The following is an 18,492-nucleotide window of genomic DNA, read 5'->3' as shown; positions in this document are numbered from 1 at the left end:
GAAGAGAATGATAAATAAATAAATATTGGGAAGAGGGTTATAAAGAAGGATTGTACATACTATTAAGGGAGGGGGAGGGAGAGTGGAGAGGGAGGGGGAAGGTATCTTTGGCCCTCATATAGACAGCATTTTCCGAACTACTCTCCTGCAGAACAGTGATCTTGTAAACTATAGCACTTGCACCCCCAACCAAACACCAATGTGTCTGTTATAAGTCTGAGAAACGCAGCATGCTATACTCCTCTTTTGGAGACGCACAATACCCATTAGCATGGTAAAGCTCTGAAGGCAAACATTTAACTTTGTTTACCTAGCATGTCCAAACTTTTTGAAACAGAACTTTTCATTTTTAATAACAACTATTTATTCCATAGAACTCATTTGCTGGGTAACACACTTTGGAAAATATTGAAAATAGGTTTTGTGTTAATAACTTTCCAAATATCTTAATTACATCGTTAAATCCCTATAATAACCCTGAGAGGTAAGAAGTAAATATCCTTATTTCCATTTAAAGGTCAAAAACTAAGGTGTAAAATGTATCTTCTCAAGTTCACAGGAGTCAAATGGGAACTCAGATTCTTTTAACGTGAAGTGTACCCTAACATCCCCTTTTTTCAAATACTGAATGAGCCTAACTTTCCCAGAAGGAAGGCATAACATTTCTGGCGAGTTCATCTGAGAAACACATTCAGGGAAGCCCAGATCAGCATTAGTTCATCTAAACAGAAAAAAACAAAAACCCCAATATTATTATATAGGTTTGTAATTTTAAAAATTTCCTTAGGATGTTCTTGAGTTTTTAAGTGTGCCCAAAACAAGGTAACAATTTTAAGATTGTATGTTCACTAAACTATCTCACCTCCTTTTTCCTGATTAGAATTTAAGGAAGTTAAGATGAAATCACATGGTTTAGATCGATTTCCAGAAGCTCTGATTCCATGTCTGGTGTTTATATAACAATCTCATTTTCTGGGAGAAAATGAGTGTGGAATCTTTACTCTAAGCCTGAATAGCCTTTTACTGAGAGATGTTGTAATGGAACCCAAATCACTTTGCATCAAGTTGCAAGAGTTTGGCTTTCTTTCCACATTTCCCTTGGGGAGATGTGCATTGTCAAGCCTAAAGACTGCACATGTGGTGAAGGCAGCAACTGCCCTGATCTCTTACCCTGGGAACAGTAATGAATACCTTTGGCTTTTGTCCTTTTCGTTCCATTGAAAATAATATATTGTTAGCTCAGGTTATTAGACTGTGCATTTGTCTCTTTTTCATCAGCTTTCTTGATAGTGGGTTTAAAAAAGAAACAGTTGCTACTGCTGCCATTATAAAAAGACTTTTGGGCAGGTACTGATTACATGTTTTTGATTAGGAATCTAGACTCATCCAATGCAGTACATACTGGGCTTTTCCTGACTCCCTAGGAAGGGAGCCCTTTACAGTTTTTTTATGTTCTAAAAATGAATACTTAATATTCTCCAGCTAAGCAAAATGAGGGGACAAGCTTGTGTACAATTAGGAATAAAGGGCTCAGATGGCTGAAATCTTGGGAAATTAAACCCAGATCCTTTTATTTTTTTTCTTTAAAGCTTCTTGAAAAATGTTGAAAGAAGACTGATTTTTCCATACATTTGTTATTATGCATTTCTTGTAAATACACAATTTTACCAATGACAGGGCAGTGCTCCTTGCTCTCATTCTCAGTCTAGAATGCCCTTTGCCCTCTTCTTACAGTTTATGTCTACTCATCCTTAATACTCACTAAGGTGCAATCTTCTCCAGGAAGCTTTTGCAATGACCTTTTAATAGATATTTTTATCAAACTATTTACTACTCTATACTATTTACCTACTAGCCCCTACTAGGCTGTAAGTAGTCCAGAAACCTTTTCTTATTTTCCTTATATCCCCAGTCCCAGGTCTAGGGCCTGGTGCACAGTAGGTGGCAAAGGGGAGAATCCACTAAATAAGAGATATTCTTCCAGTCCCAGATAAAGATCAAGATGTACCATAAATGGTATTCTGAATGTGGAAATTCATAAAATCCCTGAAATCTCTGTAAGATTTTGTATATACATGCAGATTTATGTGGAGACACTGCAGGGCTTCTATCAAAGGCTCAAATATACCAGGGACTCCAAAGTAGGTAAATTCCTGGTGAAAACATATTGAGTTTACTGAGTTTTCGGCTTACAACTTACCATCTTTAATAATACCACCAAACAAGGCTCTGCATTTATCTAGTTTTGGTTTGTTATATTTTTCTTTATCTCCAGGAATATCACCACTTAGCACCATCAGAAACGTTGGTTAAAAACCCCCTTTACGCATGACAGCAGAAGTTGGAAACTATAGCAGTGAATATTCAGTCTTCCTCTGACTCACAAGGAATTTCATATTAAAAAAAAAAAAGAGAGAAAAGCTTGCTTAGTAACAGGCTGCACTATATATAATAATAGAACACAATTTGTATGTGGAAGCGGTAAGATAGATTTCATTCATAAAAAACACCATGCTTCTGGCTAGATAAATGACTTGAGGTCCCAGAGAGAAATTATCATTTTTAGTTCTGGGATACCCTTATGCTACTTACACTTTTTAAAATTTAATACATTCACATGTTCAAATATATTGAGATTTTTAAGCTTGTGAATGAAATTAGCAATGTGCTGTGGCTGTCAACGTGATGCACTGCAATTCCTCCTCAGTGGTAGGGCTTAAAAATTAATTCAGCTCTTGCACCTGTTTGTCAGCATTCGTCTGTCAAATTTCCATCATATTTAATAAGTCTCTGTGTCCTTTTGCCTGGGCTCCTTTAATGTAGGGTTAAATTCTCACCCATCTGAAATTCGAGTAATATTACAAATTTCAAATTGTTAATTAAAATCTGTAAACTTCAGTGGTTCTGGATAAAATTGGCTTTACTCAGTGAGGTTCTTTTGAAACTTCTTCAGAGTTTCATCTAATCCCCAACTCATACCAGGTTAAGTCTGATGACAACATGATCTCACTCTGGGTGGTTGAGATTTACAAATCCTCCTACAATAGGGAAAACATCGAGTTGTAGGCTTGAACAAAAAAGGTAACAAGGAACATTACCTACTGAGATGAAATTAAAAAGATGGCTCAGAATTAAATTAAAAGAATATCAAATTAAAGGATTGATATTTTTCTCACATTATTTTTCAGTGAAGCTAATTCTACACTACCTGTGTCTTAAAATGCTTAGCATAGATGGGGTAGCTCAAAATGAATCATGATTCCTATTACCTATTTAGGTAGTCAACATTAAATTTACTTATTGCATCTTCAAACCAGGATTGAGGACTATTTGCCAGATACTGTGAACACAAAGCAGTCTAAGCAGGAGGTTCCAGCATATTAAAGACCCATAATAAGATACATTTGAACCTTTAGGAATAGTCTATAGGGCATACAGTACTACTCTCAGTTGGGCCAGTCACACTTTCCAGAGCTGGGAGATGGTAACAGGAAAAGATATTTAACAATGCCCTCTTTTTCTTGTGAGGTCAGCACATACAGATAATTAATCCTCATGCTCCAAGGTAAAGTTGTTTGCCCTCCTGTAGCATACTTAACCTGCAATGGAATACTTCTCAACTGTATTGAAATTATTTTTAAAAAATTAAAACTTAAATATTTCTCCCACTGAAATATAAGCTTCCAGAAGTCAGGATCGTGTTTTACTCCCAAAAGGCAGGGATTATGTGTTTTCTCATTTTTCCCATAACAGGCTTGATGAAAGACTAATAGACTGTCTTACTGAATTAAAGAATAGATGATCAATTTATCCAAAGGCCTATAGCACATGGATTTTAATTAAATCATAGATTATAAGTATCTCCTTTTTCTCCCTACCATATCCCAATCTAATAGTGAACCCCTCCCCCCACTCATCTTTTATTTTTCTGCCTGCTCTATCCTACTAAATTGTTCTAGGAGCAGTGCTTTGGATAATGTCCAGTGAAGACTACTGGTTTATAGAAGAATGTATGTTCATTCTGAAAAACAATGTTTCAAGGACTAAAGGCATATATATATGCCATTAATCTCACCTAGGGGATTCAGCCTATAAAGGAAATACCCCTATCAGCTCCAAAATCCCTTAAATATGCATAAAAGCATTTATTAATTATATAGCTTTCAATAATAGCCTCCACTAGGAGGTAAGCCAAATATCTAATAATGATGATATGATTAAATAAATTATGGTATTTCTTACTGATACTTAGTATACTGACAAAAAAAATGAGTAACATGATAAAACACTAAGTGAATGAACTCCAAAATTACATCCTTTCAACCATTTCAACTCAAAAAATGCAATAATAAATAAAAATAAAGAGATAAAGAGAATATGCAAAATTATATGTGTGCTATGGTGGTAGAGTGGTATTACAGGTTTTTAAAGTTTTCACTTGAATTTCTTAATGTTGTATGACATAAATGGGAATGCTTTTATTTTTTTTGTTTTTTATTTTTATTTTTTTTGCAGTACGTGGGCCCCTCACTGTTGTGGCCCCTCCCGCTGCAGAGCACAGGCTCTGGGCGCGCAGGCCCAGCGGCCACGGCTCACGGGCCCAGCCACTCCGCAGTACGTGGGATCCTCCCGGACCAGGGCATGAACCTGCGCCCCCTGCATCGGCAGGCGGACCCCCAACCACTGCGCCACCAGGGAAGCCCCGGGAATGCTTTTATAACAAAGAAAATTTTAATTTTTTCTATGATCATGAATTTTAATTATTTTTACATGTATTTGTGAAGAAGATTCTATCAACAACTAGATAAGGTAAATTCTTCATATTGATTAGCTTTGTCAAATTCTATCATATGCCTAGAACAAGGGTAGGTAGTTTTAAAATGTAATTTCTAATCATCACAGCAATCTTATAAGTTAGGAAGCATTATCCTTATCTTAAAGAGGATTGGAATGATTATGAAACTTGTCCAATTTCACACATCTAGTAAACAGCAGGGCTAAAATTTGAATCCAAGTTTTTGTATAATTCCAAAATGAATTTCTTTTTCCATTACTCAGTGACACAATAGAATGAAGAGACATGAATCCTGACTAATAAACCAAACAGGTAAGCAATATAGCAATGCAGCCTACTGGCTTGTTAATTTAAGTCTGTCATCAAAGTCCATTTTCCATCTAAAGAGTACAGAGATGAAGTCAACAACTTATAAATCCTACCTGCTAGATTATCATTCTCAGCTTCAAATTCTGAGATAGGTCTGAAGCACATAGGACTCTAGATCTTAATCTAGAGATTAGCTTTCCAGTGGACTTTACATAAATGTTCACATACTTTTTTTTTTAAATAAGAAATTGTAGTACCTTCAACATCATTGCCATGATTCTGTCTCTAAAACATTTCACTGAACAATAATAATTAGGCAACAGAAATCTTCATTCAACAATAATAATTTATATTATTTTTAACAATAACCCACATTCTCTTTTCAAAATCCAAGCTTATAGCTTATTGTGTGAGGGTTAACTTGTCACCTAGTTAATGAGATTTGATTCACCTTGAATGAGTTGGTAGCCAGCCCATCTTTAGAGTTCTTTAACTGATGAAAAAAAGGGGGGAGAAAGGTAAAGTAACAGCAGGAAATAATGTTTTCAATAAAAAAGGGATGTCTTCCCCAGTCTTGGCCTTTCCTCACACTGCTTCTCAAGCTTCAGGTTCCTAGTTCATTGACTGCTACATCTCTGCCTGCTGACATCTTAACCATCCCTTCAAAAAGCAAGACAACTGCTGCTTGTATAGGAAATATCTCCTGGTGAATCCATTATAAAATTTTTTACAGCATTTGTTCTATTCACTCAAATGCATTTACTTACTCAGTAACCTGCTCACTCACTTATTTTTATGTGTTCATTCAACAAAACTTAAAAAAAAAAGTCTACTAGAGATGAGTCTCTATTGGGCATTTAAAATACATTGTCTGATTTAGTTATCCAAGAATCCTGTGAGGTAGCTGTTATCATTCATATTTTTCAGATTAAGAAACAGAGATTTAGAGAAGGTAATGCCCAAATTTACAGGGCTAGTAAATGACAGAGCCACTTCAAATCTCCCTGATTGAATAGTTCTTGCTTCCTCTAACCTAGTCTTTTGTTCTTTAACTCATTCCCTAGGAAATGGGTGCTGAGGCTACTCTGGTAAAGTTAGATATGGTCACTCTACACTTGAAGAGCTCACACAGGCTATGAGGGAGACAGAGTGTAATGAAGTAAATGCTCCTTAGATAAATGAACAACATGCGGGAAAAGTGAGCAACTTCAGGAAGAGGGCAAAAAGGAAAGTTCAGGAAAGCTCCAAAGTAATGTCTAGTCTTGAAAGAAGTAGACGAATTTTTTTTTCTTTTTTTGAGGGGAGGGAGGAGATGTGAGGAATGACATATCTTGCAGAGAGAGATCACATACAAAAGAGTGGAAGTAAGAAAGCAGAAAGTGAGTTCTGGGACCATGAATGGTAAGCAGTTTGGTGTAGACACGGAGTGTGGTGTGGGGGAAAGGTGGTGAAGAAATTATGTTAAACAGATAGGCAAAAACCAGATCATGAAGGGACTTGGTTTTCATCTTAAGGAGTTTAGGTTTTGTCTTACAGATAATAGGGAACCTACTAAGGATTTTTAGGAGAGGTATGATAGTAGGAGAGTTGTATTTTATAAATATAACTCTGGTAGAGCTTGAGATGGTGGGGTTGGGAGAGACAAAAGGTATAGAGTCCAGTTAGAAGACTAAGGTAAATATTCTGGCAAAGATAATAAAGGCTTATAATAAAGCAATGATGGTGGAAATCGGGGTGGGGGGGACACAAAGATTTAGGGAGGCAGAATTTAAATGTCTTAGTGATGCATGCTTTCACTTCATACTAAGATTGATTAGAGGGTTTTGATTTGGGCTTTTGGGTAAATGTGGTTAGGTGCGTTAGAAACAGAAAAAGAGGCAGGGTCAGTGGCACTAAGCAAGGTGAGGTTTGGAACACTGAGCTTTATATGCTTGTGGGATAAATAGTTGATATGTTCAGAAAGTAGTGGCAAATATTGGTCTAGAATTCAGAAGAAAGATTTGAGTTGCACATGGGCATACAGATGATATCAGATCTGTAGAAATGGATGTAGATGCCCAGCATCATATGTACAGTGAACCAAGAACCAGGGATTGAACTCCCAGCAAACAATAACATTTAAGGCAAAAGCAAAGGAAGAAAAATTAGTACTGAAAAAGTACAAGCAGAGAGGCAGGAGGGAGAATATGTCATCATAGGAGTCAAGGGGGGAGCGGGGAATGGTAAAATATGAGATAAAGGAAATGGAAAAATATTCTGCCTCATTTTAGAATTATTTGCTTAGATGTCAATATCCCACTATAGTTTAGACTTCTTACGAACATATAATAAGGATATATATAATATATGGCATATATAATTTTTTAAAAGATATATATTATATATACAGATATAGATATGTATCTTTTAAAAAAATTACTCAAAGAAAAAGAAAGTAGAAAAAGGGAAGTCATCAAAAGGAAAGAATAAAAAATATTAGAATTAAAAGAGCAGTGTTTATCCTCACCTATTCATATTTCAATGTTTTAGCAGCAAAGGTTAGTCAACCACTAGAGCGGTATAGCTAACAGATACACTAAATTGATGCTTGCAATTATCAAGATTATGCTATAAAATGTCACAAAAATAGGGCAATAAGAATTAAACTTGCTAACAGAACACAAATCGTGACATGAAACATGAAATGTAAAAACAATGGGACTGAATGAAGCAATAGCTAAGAGGGGAGAAGAGAAAATATTAGTGATAAAGTAAGATGCAGGAGGGCCTCAGTACCTTTGTTTATGCTTAGCTTCTTTGTCTTGAGAACTCTTCTCCTAGACTTGTCACTTGGCTACTTATTCTTCCAGACTTTGCTTAAAGGCTACTTCTTCAGGGAAGCCTTCCCAAAACCCCTAAACCAGGCTAGGTCCCCATACTGTACTCTGTAAACCTTGTAAATTTATACCAAACCCTGTATATTAATACTAAACCCTATATGTTTTCTTCATAACACTTATACAATTTATAATTATCTATTTATTTGAATGATTATTTGCTTATTAACTGTTTCTCCCTCTGAGGCCTGGAAAGATTAAATAACTTGGCAAAGTTACACAACCACTAAGTAGCAAAACGAGGACTTGAATGCAGCTCAGCCTGACTCTAAAGCCTATATACTCTTGTCATGCCACATTGCCATAATGAAGATGAAACATGAACAAACTGCTATAGTAGTTTAAGTCAAAGGCCATACCCAACTTGGGAGATCAAGGATGGAATAATTAAAAATATAAAGTGTCATTTAAGTTGGGCTTTAATGGTGGAGAGGTTTTCAACCAGTGGAGATGGAAGGAGAGTTTCTTTTTTCCAGGTAGAAGATATAGCACAATAAAAAACATAAGCAAAAAACATATAAGGCATGCTTGGAGGGAAAAGAATAGAACAGTTAGGCAAGAATACAGATGATGAAGAGAGAAGCGTGAAAAGAATGTCTTGGACCAGAGAATGGACCCAAATATATTATATCAAGCTTAGGAGTATGGGATTAAATGTATCAGCAAAGGACAGCCATTGAAAGTTTTTGAACAAATAAATGACATGATTAGTAAAGCCATGATGTCCTAGGAGGTTGACTGGAGGTTAAAGAATGGAACAAAGTCTACTCAAATAACTTAAGGTAAAAAACAATCATTAAAAGGAAATGTATGAATCACAGGAAGTCAATTACAGGAAATAGCACTAGGCCTTAAAGGAACTAGAGAGCTATCAGACAAGCACTCCTTCCACACATGTGTTTGTGCATGCATTTGTGTCTGTGTGTATCTCTGAACACCTCCATTTTCTAGATGTCTGTTCTTTCTGCAACTAATCTCCTTCACTCTGTTCTTGGTTCCCAGTTCTCCTAACTATGGCTTTCAACTTGCTCTTCATTGAAAGAGAGGCAAATCTGGTCCTAATTCTACATCCGATGCCATATAATTATAGATTCTGGTTTTCTTGGCTCAAAAAACTTTTTAAAAACATCTTTATTGGAGTGTAATTGCTTTAAAATGGTGTTAATTTCCGCTGTATAACAAAGTGAATCATCTATATGTATACATATATCCCCATATCCCCTCCCTCTTGCATCTCCCTCCCACACTCCCGATCTCACCGCTCTAGGTGGTCACAAAGCACTGAGCTGATCTCCCTGTGCTATGCAGCTGCTTCCTACTAGCTACCTATTTTACATTTGGTAGTTTGTATATGTCAATGCTACTCTCTCACTTTGTCCCAGCTTACCCTTCCCACTCCCTGTGTCCTCAAGTCCATTCGGTATGCCTGCGTCTTTATTCCTGTCTTGCCTCTAGGTTCTTCAGAACCAATTTTTTTTTTTAGATTCCATATATATGTATTAGCATACGGTACTTGTTTTTCTCTTTCTGACTTATTTCACTCTGTATGACAGACTCTAGGTCCATCCACCTCACTACAAATAACTCAGTTTTGCTTCTTTCTATGGCTGAGTAATATTCCATTGTATATATGTGCCACATCTTCTTTATCCATTCACATGTCATGGACACTTAGGTTGCTTCCATGTCCTGGCTATTGAAAATACAGCTGCAATGAATATTGTAGTACATGACTCTTTCTGAATTATGTTTTTCTCAAGGTATATGCCAAGTAGTGGGATTGCTGGGTCATATGGTAGTTCTATTTTTAGATTTTTAGGGAACCTCCATGCTGTTCTCCATAGTGGCTGTATCAGTTTACATTCCCACCAACAGTGCAAGAGGGTTCCCGCTTCTCCACACCTTCTCCAGCATTTATTGTTTGTAAATATTTGATGATGGCTATTCTGACCAGTGTGAGGTGATACCTCATTGTGGTTTTGATTTGCATTTCTCTAATGATTAGTGATGTTGAGCATCCTTTCATGTGTTTGTTGGAAATCTGTATATCTTCTTTGGAGAAATGTCTATTTAGGTTTTCTGCCCATTTTGGGTTGGGTTGTTTGTTTTTTTGATATTGAGCTGCCTGTATATTTTGGAGATTAATCCTTTGTCAGTTGCTTCATTTGCAAATATTTTCTCCCATTCTTAGGGTTGTCTTTTCATATTGTTTATGGTTTCCTTTGCTGTGCAAAAGCTTTTAAGTTTCATTAGGTGCCATTTGTTTATTTTTGTTTTTATTTCCATCTCTCTAGGAGGTGGGTCAAAAAGGATCTTGCTGTGATTTATGTCACAGAGTGTTCTTCCCGTTTTCCTCTAAGAGTCTGAGAGTTTCTGGCCTTACATTTAGGTCTTTAAGCCATTTTGAGTTTATTTTTGTGTATGGTGTTAGGGAGTGTTCTAATTTCATTCTTTTACATGTAGCTGTCCAGTTTTCCCAGCACCACTTATTGAAGAAGATGTCTTTTCTCCATTGTATATTCTTGCCTCCTTTATCAAAGATAAAGTGACCATATGTGTGTGGGTTTATCTCTGGGCTTTCTATCGTGTTCCACTGATCTATCTTTTTGTTTTTGTGCCAGTACCATACTGTCTTGATTACTGTAGCTTTGTAGTATAGTCTGAAGTCAGGGAGCCTGATTCCTCCAGCTCCATTTTCCTTTCTCAAGATTGCTTTGGCTATACGGCATCTTTTGTGTTTCCATATAAATTGTGAACTTTTTTGTTCTATTTCTGTGAAAAATGCCATTGGTAGTTTGAAAGGCATTGCATTGAATCTGTAGATTGCTTTGGGTAGTATAGTCATTTTCAGAATGCTGATTCTTCCAATCCAAGAACATGGTATATCTCTCCATCTGCTTGTATCATCTATAATTTCTTTCATCACTGTCTTATAGTTCTTTGCATACAGGTCTTTTGTCTCCTTAGGTAGCTTTATTCCTAGGTATTTTATTCTTCTTGTTGCAATGGTAAATGGCAGTGTTTCCTTAATTTCACTTTCAGATTTTTCATCATTAGTGTATAGTAATGCAAGAAATTTCTGTGCATTAATTTTGTATCCTGCTGTTTTACCAAACTAACTGATTGGCTCTAGTAGTGTTCCGGTAGCATCTTCAGGATTCTCTATGTATAGTATCATGTCATCTGCAAACAGTGACTGTTTTACTTGTTTACAATTTGGATTCCTTTTATTTCTTTTTCTTCTCTGACTGCCGTGGTTAAAACTTCCAAAACTATGTTGAATAATAGTGGCGAGAGTGGGCAACCTTGTCTTGTCCTGATTTTAGAGGAAATGGTTTCAGCTTTTCACCACTGAGAACGATGTTGGCTGTGGGTTTGTTATATATAGCTTTTATTATGTTGAGGTAGGTTCCCCCATGCCTATTCTGAAGAGTGTTTATCAGAAATGGATATTGAATTTTGTCCAAAGGTTTTTCTGCATCTATTGAAAAGATCATATGGTTTTTATCCTCCAGTTTGTTAATATGGTGTACCACATTGATTGATTTGCAGATCTTGAAGAATCCTTGAATTCCTGGGATGAACCCCACTTTATCATGGTGTATGATCCTTTTACTGTGCTGTTGGATTCTGTTCGCAAATATATTGTTGAGGATTTTCGCGTCTATGTTCATCAGTGATAATGGCCTGTAGTTTTTTTTTCTTGACATTTTTGTCTGGTTTTGGTATCAGGGTAATGGTGGCCTCGTAGAATGAGTTTGGGAGTGTTCCTCCCTCAGCTACATTTTGGAAGAGTTTGAGAAGGAAAGGTGTTAGCTCGTCTCTGTTTGATAGAATTCACCTGTGAAGCCATCTGGTCCTGGGCTTTTGTTTGTTGGAAGATTTTTAATCACACTTTCAATTTCAGTGCTTGTGATTGGTCTGTTCATATTTTCTATTTCTTCCTGATTCAGTCTTGGAAGTTTGACCTTTTCTAAGAATTTGTCCATTTCTTCCAGGTTGTCCATTTTATTGGCATACAGTTGCTTGTAGTAAACTCTCATGATCCTTTGTATTTCTGTAGTGTCAGTTGTTACTTCTTTTTCATTTCTAATTCTCTTGATTTGAGTCTTCCCCTTTTTTTCTTGATGAGTCTGGCTAATGGTTTGTTACTTTTATTTATCTTCTCAAAGAATGAGCTTTTAGTATTATGGATCTTTGCTATTGTTTTCTTTGTTTCTATTTCATTTGTTTCTTATCTGATCTTTATGATTTCGTTCCTTCTGCTAACTTTGGGTTTTTTAAATTCTTCTTCCTCTAATTGTGTTATGTGTAAGTTTAGGTTGTTTATTTGAGATTTTTCTTGCTTCTTGAGGTAGGACTGTATTGCTATAAACTTCCCTCTTAGGACTGGTTTTGCTGCATCCCACAGGTTTTGGGTCGTAGTGTTTTCATTGTCATTTGTTTCTAGGTATTTTTTGATTTCCTCTTAGATTTCTTCAGTTATCTCTTGGTTATTTAGTAGCGTACTGTTTAGCATCCACGTGTTTGTTTTTTTTTACAGTTTTTCCCTGCCATTGGTATCTAGTCTTAAAGCACTGTGGTCAGAAAAGATACTTGATATGATTTCAATTTTCTTAAATTTATCAAGGCTTGATTTGTGACCCAAGATATGATCTGTCCTGGAGAATGTTCCATGAGCACTTGAGAAAAATATGTATTCTGTTGTTTTTGGATGGAATGTCCTGTAAATATCAATTAAGGCCATCTTGTCTAATGTGTCATTTAAAGCTTTTGTTTTCTTATTTGTTTTCATTTTGGATGATCTGTCCGTTGGTGAAAGTGGGGTGTTAAAGTCCCTACTACTATTGTGTTACTGTTGATTTCCCCTTTTATGGCTGTTAGCATTTGCCTTATGTATTGAGGTGCTCCTATGTTGGGTGAATAAATATTTATAATAGTTATATCTTTTTCTTGGATTGAGCCCTTGATCATTATGCAGTGCCCTTCTTTGTCTCTTGTAACAGTCTTTATTTTAAAGTCTATTTTGTCTGATATGAGAATTGCTACTCCAGCTTTCTTTTGATTTCCATTTGCATGGAATATCTTTTTCCATACCCTCACTTTCAGTCTGTATGTGCCCCTAGGTCTGAAGTGGGTCTCTTGTAGACTGCATATATACAGGTCTTTTGGTATCCATTCAGCCAGTCTATGTCTTTTGGTTGGAACATTTAATCCATTTCCATTTAATGTACTTATCGATATGTATGTTCCTATTCCCATTTTCTTAATTGTTTTGGGTTTGTATTTGTAGGTCTTTTCCTTCTCTTGTGTTTCCTGCCTAGAGAAGTTCCTTTAGCATTTGTTGTAAAGCTGGCTTGGTGGTGCTGAATTCTCTTAACTATTGCTTGTTTGTAAAGGTTTTAATTTCTCTGTTGAATCTGAGTGAGATCCTTGCTGGGTAGAGTAATCTTGGTTGTCAGTTTTTTCCTTTCATCAATTTAAATATGTCTTGCCACTCCCTTCTGGCTTGCAGAGTTTCTGCTGAAAGATCAGCGGTTAACCTTATGGGGATTCCCTTGTATGTTATTTGTTGTTTTTCCCTTGTTGCTTTTAATATTTTTCTTTGAATTTAATTTTTGATAGTTTGGTTAATAAGTGTCTTCACATGTTTCTCCTTAGATGTATCCTGTATGGGATCCTCTGTGCTTCCTGGACATGAATGACTATTTCCTTTCTCATATTAAGGAAGTTTTCAAGTATAATCTCTTCAAATATTTTCTCAAACCGTTTTCTTTTCTCTTCTTCTTCTGGGACCCCTCTAATGGGAATGTTGGTGCATTTAATGTTGTCCCAGAGGTCTCTGACACTGTCCCCAATTCTCTTCATTCTTTTTTCTTTATTCTGCTCTGTGGTAGTTATTTCTACTATATTATTGTCCAGGTACTTATCCATTCTTCTGCCTCAGTTATTCTGCTATTGATTCCTTACAGAGAATTTTTAATTTCATTTATTGTGTTGTTCATTGTTTATTTGCTCTTTAGTTCTTCTAAGTCCTTGGTAAACGTTTCTTGTATTTTCTCCATTCTATTTCCAAGATTTTGGATCATCTTGACTATCATTACTCTGAATTCTGTTTCAGGTAGACTGCCTATTACCTCTTCATTTGATTGGTCTGGTGGGTTTTTACTTCTTTCCTTCATCTGCTGCATATTTCTCTGTCATCTCATTTTGCTTAACTTACTGAGTTTGGGGGTCCCCTTTTCACAGGCTGCACGTTAGTAGTTCTCATTGTTTTTGGTGTCTGTCCCAAGGGGCTGAGGTTGGTTCAGTTGGTTGTGTTGGCTTCCTTGTCGAGGGGACTGGTGTCTGTGTTCTTGTGGGTGGGACTGAATCTTGTCTTTCTTGTGGGCAAGGCCACATCCGGTGGTGTGTTTTGGGGTGTCTGTGAACTTAGTATGATTTTTGGCAGGCTCTCTGCTAATGGGTCAGGTTGTGTTCCTGTCTTGCTAGTTGTTTGGCATGGGGTGTCCAGCACTGGAGCTTGCTGGCCATTTGGTGGAGCTGGGTCATAGTGCTGAGACAGAGATCTCTGGGAGAGCTCTCGCCAGTTGATATTATGTGGGGCTGGGAGGTCTCTGGTGGTCCACTGCCCTGGACTCAGCTCTCCTATCTTGGAGGCTCAGGCCTGACACCTGGCCGGAGAAACAAGACCCTGTCAGCCACACAGCTCAGAAGAAAAGGAAGAAAAAAACGGAAGAAAAAGAATAAATTAAAAGAATAATAATAAAATTTAAAAAATAATAATTGAAAAAAGAGAGGAACCATACCAATAAACAAATCTACCAATGATAACAAGCACTAAAAACTAAACTAAACTAACTAAGATAAACATGATAACCAGAAACAAACAGACAGCCAAGCCCGAGTCTACAGTTGCTCCCAAAGTCCACCGCTTCAATTTTGGGAACATTCGTTGCCTATTCAGGTATTCCATGGATGTAGGGTATATCAAGTTGATTGTGGGAATTTAATCTGCTGCTCCTGAGGCTGCATGGAGAAATTTCCCATTCTCTTCTTTGTTTGCAGAGCTCCTGGGGTTCAGTTTTGGTTCTGGCCCTGCCTCAGCGTGTAGGTTGCCCTCAGGTGTCTGCTACCCACCCAGACAGGAGGGGGGTCAAAGCAACGGATGATTAGGTCTTCCTTGCTCTTTCAGGCTGGGGAGAGGGATGGGTATGGTAGTCATAACTGGAATGCAGGGCAAGTCTGTGGCAACAGAGGCCGGCATGAGATTGCAACAGCCTGAGGCGTGCCGCATGTTCTCCTGGGGAAGTTGTCCCTGGATCTTGGGACCCTGGCAGTGGCATTCTGCATAGGCTCCTGGGGCCTGGGGTGGGGGGGATGTGGGTAGTGACCTGTGCTTGCACATGGGATTCTTGGTGGCTGCAGCAGCTGTGTTAGCCTTTCATGCCCATCTCTGGGGTATGAGCTGATAGCTGCAGCTCATGCCCGTCCCTGGAGCTCACTTAGGTGGTGCTCTGCCTTCTGTGGGCACAAGGGGAAGGAATCCCTTCTCCTCATGCACCCCGAAACAATGGTCTCTTTCCTCTTCGGCAGGTCCAGAGTTCTTCCCAGACTCCCTTCCAGCTAGCTGTGGTGCACTAGCCCCCTTCAGGCTGTCTTCACGCAGCCAACCTCAGTCCTCTCCCTGGGATCTGACCTCCAAAGCCCAAGTCTCAGCTCCCAGCCCCCACCCACCCTGGTGGGTTAGCAGACAAGCATCTCAGGCTGGTGAGTTCCTGTTGGCACCGATCGTCTGTGCGGGAGTCTCTCCGCTTTGCCCTCTGTACCCCTCTTGCTGTGCTCTCCTCTGTGGCTCCGGTTTCCCCCTGCTCACCCTCTGTCTCTGCCAGTGAAGTGGCTTCCTAGTGTGTGGAAACTTTTCCTCTTTCACAGCTCCCTCCCAGAGGTGCAGGTCCCATCCCTATTCTTTTGTTTCTGTTTTTTCTTTTGCCTACCCAGGTATGTGGGTATTTTCTTGCCTTTTGGGAAGTCTGAGGTCTTTAGCCAGAATTCAGTAGGTGTTCTTTAGGAGTTGTTCCACATGTAGATATATTTTTGATGTATCTGTGGGGAGGAAGGTGATCTCCACGTCTTACTCCTCTGCCATCTTGAAGGTTCCTCCAGCTCAAATTTTTGAGAGAGGTATCTAATTTCCATGACTCTTTAATCAGCTGCTTCTGGGGTAACCTGGTAGAGTAAATATGGTTATGTAGGTCCTACCCTTTCTTTATCTTGGGAGTTGGTAGGAATCTATGCAGTTGCAAGGAAGGAGGGTGTAGGCTGGGCAGACACTCCAAAATATGTGTAACTGATGGATTTGAGTGAGGAGAGTGAAAGCAGGTAGATCTTTAAGGAGGCTATTGTAATAGTCTAAACAAGGGATAAACAGTGGTAGTGATAGGGGTGGAAGAGAAAGGAGTGAATCAAGAGCCAGGATCAGGACAGAATTTAAAAACTGATCACATGGAAAATTGTGGGTGGGGGGCTTAGAAAGAAATGATTCAAAGATATCTCTGAAGTTTCCATGCTGTAGGCTAGGAAAATGCCTTTTATAGTTTCATAAAACATTAGAGATTGGGAGGTCTAATTCACTCTCCCTTTACAACTGAGACCAGAGTGAAAAACGACTTGTCTTGAATAACAGTCAATTAGTGGCAGAGTAGGGAATTAAGAGTCAGGGAATTTAGATTTGGACAGGGGGCGGTGATAAAAATCTGGACCTTGGTGGGGTGGAGTGGTACTCCAAGATTCCCAAGGAAATGGACAAGAACAATATAGCATGAGAAGAGTTAAAGATGCAAATGAATGACACCTGTGTTAGTAAAGGAAAGGTGGAAGAGTAAGTAAGTTGGGCCCTGAATGGTAAAAGATGAAGCAGAATCTGGTCAGGACTAGGGCTAGCGGTAGTTAGGTAGGTATAGAACGTGAAAGAAATCTAGTTAGTTGGGAACCAAGAACAGTCTAAATAGGAGGCTCATTAGTCATCAGTGGTAGTATGAGTCAAAAGCCAGATTTGCATGGTCAGCCAGCTGGTTGGCAGCAACTGAATGGAAGTCAGGTAATACCATTAGCACAACAAACAGGGAGGAAAAAAGGTTTTGTTGGAGAAAATAATTAATTTGCCCTATTATCCATTTTGACATTGGGGTACTAACAAGAAATTCAGGTAGAAATGTCCTGCAGGCTACTGGAAATGTGGGAGTAGAGCTTAGAAATGTATCTGAGCCAGAGTCATGTCTGTCTATGTATCTATCTATGTGTCTATCTATCTATGTATCTATCTATGTAACTAACTATGTATCTATCTATCTATCTATCTGTCTATCTATCTTTCTATCTGATGAACCTGCTAAGGCTGACACTATAGAGAGAAGGAAAGAATTTTCAATAGAAGTAGCCTTATATTTGGTGGGAGGTGGGAGGATCTCAAAACAAGGCCATTTGTCTTGGACAGAGAAGCAATTTCACTGCCACTGGAAATTCTGGGAAACTGTAAATTTTATCATGCTTTGGTGACACACTAGAACTGTTATACAACAGTTATACAATGAATCTCTCAATACTTGTTTACAATAGGTAGACACAAATCGATCTTTTTTTTTTCCTTTGGCTGTGCAGAGTGGCATGCGGAATCTTAGTTCCCTGACCAGGAATCGAACCCGTGCCCCCTGCAGTGGAAGTGCAGAGCCCTAACCACTGGACATCCAGGGAATTCCCAAATAGACCTTTTTTGTTAAAAGACAATAGACACAAATAAACCTTTCTTTTAAAGGCAACACCCCCACAAAAAAAACAAAAAACTTACCAATAATTATGGACTTTTTCAGGAACTACTTTTTCTTTGAAGCATTATTTCAATAATTATGACTCTGAGGGGGCGTCTATTACATGAGTGTATGTTTACTAAAACATACAGTAAAAGCATTTATACGTAGAAGACATGAGGCGGTAAAATTAGGTTAAAAGGTCTGAGTAAGCAGAAACTAGTAACCCTAAAAAAAAGTTAATCATAGAAGTTGGAGATAGAATAGCCAAACCAAAATAATGACAATTTACGAGAGCACAGAGCCAAAGATGTTTCCTGTTGAGACTACAATGTGATAGTCTAGTAGTGAAGTTGTGTAGTATCCTGAACAGCTCCTGAGTCATCCTTCTAGTCTCTCAGAGACCAAGCTATGTAGCTTAGATAACTTTCTTATTAACATGAATAGTCTTATAACAATTCCTTTTAATTATCAGGCAAAGCTTAGAATAACAACCCTTTATTACTTAAGTTTGCTTAAATGTGTCTTTGACTTCAGCAACCTAAAAGAACTTACTAACATGACACTTTTTGTTTGTCTGGTAGGTGATTGGGTAGGAAAGAGGAAGGGAAGAAATGAAGAAGGAGGCATTAAACCACATGCAGGGTTCCCAAAGGGGATGTGTGTGTGTGTGTGTGTGTGTGTGTGTGTGTGTGTGTGTGTGTGT

At 38.0% G+C, this 18,492-nt stretch overlaps 1 protein-coding gene across 7 annotated transcripts in view; it reads right to left on the bottom strand.

The window, feature by feature from the left end:
* The window catches only part of METTL15 (methyltransferase like 15), a 376,873-nt gene that overhangs the window by 186,045 nt on the left and 172,336 nt on the right, over positions 1-18,492 (bottom strand). The window contains exon 6 of one of the 7 annotated variants that reach the window (XM_029207586.1): positions 15,650-16,209. The exons of the other annotated variants lie outside the window; for them this stretch is intronic. Within the exon in view, the coding sequence (XP_029063419.1) occupies positions 16,190-16,209 (20 nt within the window). The 3' untranslated portion in view covers positions 15,650-16,189. Of the gene's footprint in view, positions 1-15,649; positions 16,210-18,492 lie in introns of those variants that run through there. 7 annotated transcript variants of the gene reach the window in all.

Source organism: Monodon monoceros, unplaced genomic scaffold (assembly GCF_005190385.1).
Source record: "Monodon monoceros isolate NGI ecotype Baffin Bay Population unplaced genomic scaffold, NGI_Narwhal_1 Super_Scaffold_7, whole genome shotgun sequence".
NCBI classification, from domain to species: Eukaryota; Metazoa; Chordata; class Mammalia; order Artiodactyla; family Monodontidae; genus Monodon; species Monodon monoceros.
This window is presented reverse-complemented; position numbering and strand designations above follow the sequence as displayed.